The sequence below is a fragment of the Lacerta agilis genome, chromosome 15 (genome assembly GCF_009819535.1).
Source record: "Lacerta agilis isolate rLacAgi1 chromosome 15, rLacAgi1.pri, whole genome shotgun sequence".
Lineage (NCBI taxonomy): Eukaryota > Metazoa > Chordata > Lepidosauria > Squamata > Lacertidae > Lacerta > Lacerta agilis.
Window position 1 is genome coordinate 10,311,515 of NC_046326.1, and position 8,435 is coordinate 10,319,949.

General features: G+C 43.2%; 1 protein-coding gene across 1 annotated transcript in view; it reads left to right on the top strand.

Annotated features, from left to right (window-relative positions):
• The window catches only part of TCF7L1 (transcription factor 7 like 1), a 67,932-nt gene extending 59,808 nt beyond the window's left edge, over positions 1 to 8,124 (top strand). Inside the window, exons 7-12 of the mRNA XM_033172402.1 lie at positions 1,018 to 1,101; positions 2,074 to 2,217; positions 3,519 to 3,678; positions 4,774 to 4,881; positions 6,275 to 6,335; positions 7,014 to 8,124. Of these exons, the coding sequence (XP_033028293.1) occupies positions 1,018 to 1,101; positions 2,074 to 2,217; positions 3,519 to 3,678; positions 4,774 to 4,881; positions 6,275 to 6,335; positions 7,014 to 7,453 (997 nt within the window). The 3' untranslated portion in view covers positions 7,454 to 8,124. The remainder of the gene's footprint in view (positions 1 to 1,017; positions 1,102 to 2,073; positions 2,218 to 3,518; positions 3,679 to 4,773; positions 4,882 to 6,274; positions 6,336 to 7,013) is intronic.
• Positions 8,125 to 8,435: the final 311 nt, after the last annotated feature.

Genomic DNA, 8,435 nt, shown 5'->3' on the forward strand with positions numbered 1-8,435 from the left:
AATGTTCACTTTAAATCAGTGGAAAATCCAATATTTTGATGTAACTGTAATTGAGCGTGTTGATCAATGGAGGGGAGACGAGACACCATAAAGTGTTAAAAGACAGTGCCCTTATTCAGAGTTCCATGAGTATTCTATGCATGTACTGTATTCCTTTGCATGTAGGGAACGACCCCCTCCACTGAAGTGAATAGAGTATGTATCTGTGGAAGCTCTGTGTGTGTATTGGGCTTCTCATATATTCAAGGAGTCCTTGGCTAGAGGTGATAGTTGTTTTAGCAAGTGTGTTTGGAATAAATTACATAAGTCTATATATGTGTAAATGTACAGTGAGGGGGGAAATTATTTGATCCCCTGCTAAATATGCCCGTTTGCCCTCTGACGAAGAAATGACCAGTCCATAATTTTAATGGTAGGTTTATTGTAGCTGTGAGAGACAGAATAACAACAGGAAAACCCCCAGAAACCCAGAAGACAAAAGTCAGAGATTGATGTGCATTATAATAAGTGAAATAAGTATTTGATCAAGGGGCAAGATGTGTGGTCTGGAGTCTGATGATGAATAGGATCAGCAACACTAACTACATTGAGTATTATTTTATTAAATTTATTAGTGACTCTTTTACCCAAGTAACTCTAAGCAACTTACAATATATAAACAAACAGTTAATGTATATAAAAGCCTTCCCTGGCTATTAATACTATATTTTCCAAGTCAAAACAACTGCCACACCATTTGCAAAAATTATATTTTTAAAAACATTAAAAGCTGTGATTCTCAGTAAGAAAAACTGTTGCCTGATAGTAGATCCCATGTATATTCAGTGGTTCCATGGCTGAGTAGAATCTTGACAGGCCTAACTTAGTTTAACACACAAACATTTTCTAGATTGATACGTAAATTCATACGACAGTGATAAAAAAAATGTAATTTTGGATTATAAATGTATTTGGATCTGTGGCTGGCAATTGCATTGAAGGACCTGCTCATGATTTTGTTTTTCTTGTTTGTTTTAGGCAAGGACAGCCAGTGTATTCCATTCCTCCAGGTGGGTTCAGACATCCATACCCTGCCTTGGCTATGAATGCCTCAATGTCCAGGTGGGTTCAAGCAGGAGAAAGAGGCCTAATTCTCACTGAGGTGGTGAACTTATGTATGGCACATACCACTTTAGATGGCAGGGAAGAGCTTACATGGGGACATGCTTTCTCATGAAAAAGAGTTCAGCACATAGAAAAACAGTGTGTCAGAGGACTAAGCCAAATGTCTCTTGCCTTGCATCTAGTTTTATCTGTGAAGGGTTCCCCCCCCCCATGGAGGAGCATTCAGACATGTGAGCTCCCACCTACCAAAATGGTTACTGTTCCATGTGTGTGTAAATCATCCATTTTCTGCAGTAGATGCTACTGTTAAATTGCATGGAGTTGTCATGTCAGCAAAAGGACTGCATACTGAATGGGAAATAAAACCACAGGGGATGGAGAAACTGGAACACTTTTCAGCCCATGATTCTGTGTTTATACTCAATGGCAATTTTGTACTTGTGGCATTCTGAGTACTGCATGCATTTACAGATAGATGTCTTGACTAACAGTGAGTGAGGCTTGTAAAGGAAAATGAACACATATTTCTAACAATGAACAGAGATAAACAGAACAGAAATCAATTAGCATTCAAATATACTCAGTCTGAGAAATGTATGGAGTTGCTTCAGAATAAAGGCAAAAAGATAGAATGTACAGGTGGATATTCATTCCCCCCCCCCTTGTAGTTCAAGCGTTAGCTCTAATGAAAGTTAGATTCAGTAGGGGCAGTAATAAGTTGATTGTTTATAGTATTGGCTCCTATCTCTGTCGTTGACCTTCTGCATAATCCTTGGGTCATCTGCTTCACTGTTCTCTAGAAGCTTGACAAGGTACCTTGAAAAAGAGAGATAGGAAATGTTTAGGACACACAGTATTTTTGGAAAGCAGGGCATGAGGAAATAGGAGTACGATGATTATGTTTAGCGTCTGAAATGGTTAAGCTTAGAGGTATTTGCTTTCAGCATCTCACTTGTAATTGTGCTCCAGTTTGATGTCTAGCAGGTTTTCTCCTCATATGGTTCCTCCTCCTGGTCATGGACTTCATCCCTCAGGAATCCCACATCCCACCATTGTGTCACCCATTGTAAAACAAGAGCCTACACAACCCAGCTTGAGTCCTGAAGGAAGCTCGTAAGTAATAGACTAGCCAGGTGCTGCCTGGATATTTTATTTTGTCAGGAGATATAATGGGAAAGGGGCCACTATCACTGTAGTGTAATTATTATTTCTCAATGTACCTTATTTTTTTGAATTTCCACCCCTTCTCATAAGGTCACTACAACTTAGTCTAGCTGTGGAAAGCTGCTATAACTGTGGTTTTTTATGCCAGTGTTTTTCAACCACTGTTCCGCGGCACACTAGTGTGCCGCGAGATGTTGCCTAGTGTGCCGTGGGAAAAATTACTTTATATATAGTCAATATAGGCACAGAGTTAAATTTTTTTAACATTTTCTAATGGTGGTGTGCCTCGTGATTTTTTTCATGAAACAAGTGTGCCTTTGCCCAAAAAAGGTTGAAAAACACTGTTTTATGCTACACTGCAGGTTTTTCTAAAAAACAAAACAAAAAAATGAACTATAATAATTCAGGGTCAAATTGTACGGGTCAGGGAAAGCCTGGGCAAAAAAGATCAGTCTATACAAGATGCTTGAAGCAACTGACACATGGCAGAGGCATTCACATTCCAGAACACATATTGTCTTTGGAGGCCCTAATCAAGCAAAGTGGGTGACTTGTAAAGAGAGGGCCTTTTGGTGATTGCACCCCAGTCATGGAATAGCCTCCCTAGAGGCTTGCCTTCTCTCTGTTATTTTTGGCAGCAGGTGAAGAGATTTTTGTTCATCCAGGCTGCTGGTTCAGTTAGTTTATATCACAGGATAGCACCAGCAGGGTTTTGGTCTACATATGTTGCAAGAAGCAGAGTGCATGAACTGGAGCACAAGTTACTCTTCCCATGGAGGTATTGCAAAAGAACTGCATCCTTGCGACAAGTTCTGCCCACATGCACAACCTCTCTGCCCAACTGCAGCTGTAACACTTATTAGCTCTTACATATGATTACAGCTATTATGCAGCATGTATTTTTCTTTTGCACCCGAGAGCAAGAATTCTCAACACGACTGCTACACTTCACACAGCTAGAGCTCCTAAATGTTACACTTGGGGGGACAGGCGACTTGCCGCAAGGATGCCATTTCCATTGCTAATGTGTTCTCTTAACTCACAGACATGGAATAAATTGAAAGAGTGTTACAATATGCATGTGGTCTAACCATCTGACTTGGTTTTTAGTAGAGGTACTTTGCCTGTTAGAAAGAGCAATCTTCACTCTGAACATCTTATTCTTTGTTGCCTGTACATGGTTGGTAGGAGAGAGCCTGTGGGTTATGACTGGGACTATGGGACAGTAATGAAAGATATTACTATTGCAGAAAAACACCTGTTATTGTGAAGAAGGAGGAGGAGAAGAAACCCCATATAAAAAAACCATTGAATGCATTCATGTTGTACATGAAGGAGATGCGGGCCAAGGTGGTGGCAGAGTGTACACTGAAAGAGAGTGCAGCTATCAACCAGATTCTAGGAAGAAGGGTACAAAACAAATTATTGGCTTCTTCACTCGACATCTAGGCTACTGGGCTGCATGCGTAGAGTTGGCTTGTAGTTTCATCCATATTCTATTGTTCTTGTGGCAATGGATTCTCACGTACTGATTTGCTGAGCTCCTGTATTGGCTTAGGATGTCCAGGAACTGTTCAAGGAACCAACCTTAGAATGTTCAAAGTCCAGCTTCTTGTGGGGAAAGGCAGATTTTTGTCAGTTTGGCCAAGATGAAGACTTCGCAAATAAGCCTTAGAGGTTTTGTGGAACAGGCCAGGACAGAGTCCCCAGGGGCAGGGAATCCACCACAAGATGACTGAAGGAAGGGTGTGGAGGAGGCAGTGGACCAAAGAGAGAACCAAAAGGAAAACTGGGTGTGGGGGGGGTACCTGAGGAAAATGGCAGAGGATGCTTGGAACTGGGGTAAATGGAAGCCCTGGAGAAACTTCACAGTATGGAAAGTCTAGAGGTCCTGTAGGCTATGGGTGGAGGGATAGGGGTGCTGTGGAAAATGTTAGCTACATACTAACAATGCAGGCAGTATTCTGAAAAGTAGGGACTTGTTACAGAGACCACATCGAAGAAAAGAGAGATCAAAGAGAATATATGACTGAAGCAATATTTCCCAGAGGCCCTAGAGGCACAAGGAGGTTTTGCATTGTCAGCAGGAAATATGTGGACAAACTAAGAAGGCTGGGACTGTTTCCAGGGAGGCATACAGCTTCTGAAGGGCTCCTGTACCTTTAAGAGTTGCACAGAGCAGTCATTCTACCAGTTGTTGCTGCACTGTTGTGATCTGATGATCCTGATGGAAAAGGGAACAAAAAAGCAGGGCGGGGGATGGCTTTCATGTGTGTGTGTGTGTGTGTGTGTGTGTGTGTGTGTGTATTTTGCCTACAAGCTTCTAGTTAAAGATGGTTGCACATATGTAGGCCTTGAGCCAAACATAGCATATTGTTTCAAACTGTGTAGCTATGTAGAAAGGAAAGGAAAGTTTTCAGTCATGTTTTTAGAGAGGGGAGGTGGCACCCCAAATTTCATTAGATGACTTTCTACAGTATCTTTTCTGCTAACCTCATACTTTAGTGGCATTCGCTGTCCCGCGAGGAGCAAGCCAAGTACTATGAGCTAGCCCGGAAGGAGCGACAACTTCATTCTCAGCTCTACCCAACTTGGTCTGCACGAGATAACTATGTAAGTTTATAATCAGGGATGTATGTATTCTGTTACAAAAAATAAATAATTGGCTCCAGGAAATCTGTCTACCCCTTTGTGATCATACAAATTAAGCTGCATTTCATGGATTTTGTCACTGTTGCTGCTGCTGCTGTTGTTATTGGAGAGATTTTTTAAAAATGGAGAGAGAAGTGGAACAAGGAGAAAGCAGAGGAATGATGACGATGTTAAAATAAGGAAATGGAAGTATGGGATTAGGTGGCCAATTATGGGATGGAATAGTAGCAGAGGGGGAAGCTAACCCTGGTAGCCAGTGCTATTTTTCTAGAAAAAGAGGTGGCGGAATTCACCATGAACGACTCCCTTGTCCTCGGGTGCCCACCCGAGAGGTGCCGGAACTGAGTTCCAGTGATTTCCAGCTGGAAAAAAGCCTTGCTGGTAGCCACTACCTGACTTCTAAGTGTTTGCTGAACACTTCCACATACGTTTCCAAGGGTTTTTGTAGAGGGATTAAGCCAACTGCTTTCTAAGCATTTGTTTAATGCTTTCTTGGAACTCCACATTGAAGACTGTTATGACCAAGAACCGCCATCCAGCTGACAGCATGCATCTTGAAGAAATTGTCCTTGTGAAGAGACAGTTTCTTCAAGATGCATGCTGCCGGTTGGATGGCGGTTCTTTGTCATAGCAGTCGTCTTCCAATTTAAGCAAAAAACAGCTGGATTTCCAAGCATAATTATAACCAAAATAAACATAGTTGCTGTAAGGTCCATGGGGTAGTTGCTCGCGAGTAACCAGGCTAGACTCCAACCAGTCTTTTAGTAGGTTTATTGTGCATACTATTTACAGTGCAGAGCTACAAGTTCATGTCTGTATCAGTCACTTGCAGAGTCCGGGAGTGGCCACTTCTGGCTGTGACTCCAACATAAGAGTTCCAGTATCCGAAATCTCCACCTCCCCTCCTTGCGTTTCACCCCCTGCACACTTGGGGCGACAGAAATGGCGTGTCTTCCTCCTCGCCCGCTGAGCGAGGGGGGGTTCAGGGTCTCTCCAACATCCCCCCAGCTTCTGCTCTCAAGCCCCTGAGCTGCCTGCCCCTCCCCACTGGAGACATTGCTACTTCCTCCGCTGGAGGAGGAGGTGCTGCTGGTCAGGTGGGGCCAGGGCTCTCTGTAGCATCTCGAGAGCCCTTCCACCACCCTGCGCTGAGCCGGGGACAGTTCCCTGACAGTTATGATAGTATGTAAACCTTCTTAATGGCCTAGTATTTCTCTCTGCTATCTTCCTTTACCTATACTCCACAGTTGTTTTTTTTTTTTGCATTCAAGTTTACAACTCATATTGGTAGTAATCATATTCTTGACTTCCTTTCCTTTCCTTTCACAACTTTTTGTAAATTTATCCCTTTCAGGGTAAGAAAAAGAAGAGAAAAAGAGAAAAACAACCTCAGCAACAAATCCAGGAAACAGGGAGTAAGTACCAATGCCTTGCCCTTCTGTAGTCTGGCCCCAGTCCATTATGGGCATGACATTTCTAATTTTTCCCTCACTGTGAAGGGAAACTGAGAGTCTGGAATTCCTAATATTTGCTGCTGCTTGTCAGTCCCCTCTCCAATCCTTCTAAAATAGAAAATGAAGTGTAAATTACTCCCATTCTAGGACAAACACTTAAGAACAAGCATTATATAGTTTCCTTCTACACACAGGGATAGCAAGATGCCAACTAGGATTATTAGAGAAGCAGATGGAGGAGGCAGGTGGAGAGGAGAAAAGAGTTAGCCACTGAGCAAGTCCCCTCCTCCCACTTTGAATAATGAACAAGATATGCACTTAATAAAAAAAAAGCTGCATTTGAACTTTTGGATTTGATATCCCGCTTTATCACTACCCGAAGGAGTCTCAAGGCGGCTAACATTCTCCTTTCCCTTCCTCCTCCACAACAAACACTCTGTGAGGTGAGTGGGGCTGAGAGACTTCAGAGAAGCGTGACTAGCCCAAAGTCACCCAGCAGCTGCATGTGGAGGAGCGGAGATGCGAACCCGGTTCACCAGATTACGAGTCCACTGCTCTTAACCACTACACCATGCTGGGCGTGTAGGATAGAAATTAAATAAATTAAATTAAATAACTTTCTTTTTTTGTCACTAACAGATTCTGTGGTGTCAAAGAGCAAGAAGCCTTGTGTGCCATACCTGCCAGCTGACAAATCCTGTGACAGCCCTGCATCCTCTCATGGCAGCATGTTGGATTCTCCAGCCACTCCCTCCACAGCCTTGGCATCACCTGCAGCTCCTGCTGCCACCCATTCTGAACAGGCTCAGCCTCTCTCCCTGACTACCAAGCCTGAAGCCAGAGCCCAGCTGTCTCTGCACTCTGCTTCTTTCCTGTCAAGCAAGGCCGCCTCCTCCTCTTCCTCCTCTAGCCTGACAAGCCAATCGTCACTCCTCTCGAGGCCCCTTCCATTTGCCTCCATGCCCCACACAGCCCTCCTGACATCGCCTCCTTCCTTTGCAGCCATTCCATCTCCTCAAGCTGCCTTGGCTATGTTGCAGGCGCAGCCGCTCTCGTTGGTAACCAAACCGGCTGAATGAGGAAGAATTTCCATCCCGCCTCCTGCTGAAGCCGCAATTGAGATTACAAAGCAGACAAGCCATTATTGGTCAATATTTGACCCTTTCTGAACTCTTCCATAAGGTGACTCTTGAGGAAGAAAGTGCTCTACTCTCAGAGTTGTTTTCAGTAGTCTGTCTAAAGACCATTTTTTTATTTTTATAAAAAACAAAAACAAAAAAACCCACAATTTTTTAAAAATGAAACCCTGAACAGGATGAGAAAAAGAAAGAAAGCCAAGCCTTATGTTCCTGTCAGAGCCCCCTGGGCACATGGACTTGTACAGATGGATCATCTCTCAACGGTGTTTGCATGTTTTGTTATATTGCTTTTACTGTTCCCCGTTCCCTTGGCCAGGCGAAGTGTTGATTTTACCTACTTACTCCAGCCATCCTGCAGTGCCATCATTTTTATAAAAGACTTCCAACATTTACTAGAAGACACAATACCAGATAAATACAGTGCCTCGCTGTCATGTTGAGATCTGCCCAGCCTTGGGGAGGCCCCTATATTTTTCTGGAGTGATCCATGAAAATGGCAGGACAATCCACCCTGTTTCCTTACAGAATTATTTTGTGTAGCAGGAAGTAGGGGAAAAGGCTTTGGGGAATCGCCTGTTATTTTAACGAAGGAAAATAAATCTGCATCTTAATTTGCTGTGTGCGAGTGTTCAATGAGAGAGTGACATGAACTTGGAAGAGTTTCCATCTTGTACTCCATTTGCATTCTAGGTGTAGCCTTGATTACTTTTATCATGTGGGCCACTGGCATTTTTCCTTCTTACTTGCTCTTCCTCTTCTAATATTTCACAACTGTTTTCTCTCCAGCATCTGCATTAGTCGTGTCGTTGAGAGATAATGGGTATTTGTAATATCCCTTTCCAGAAGTGATGAACCCCTTCCCCCTCATTCTCAAGAACCACAACTACGTTACATCCTTCTCCCTGCTTGCTTTGGGCACCAC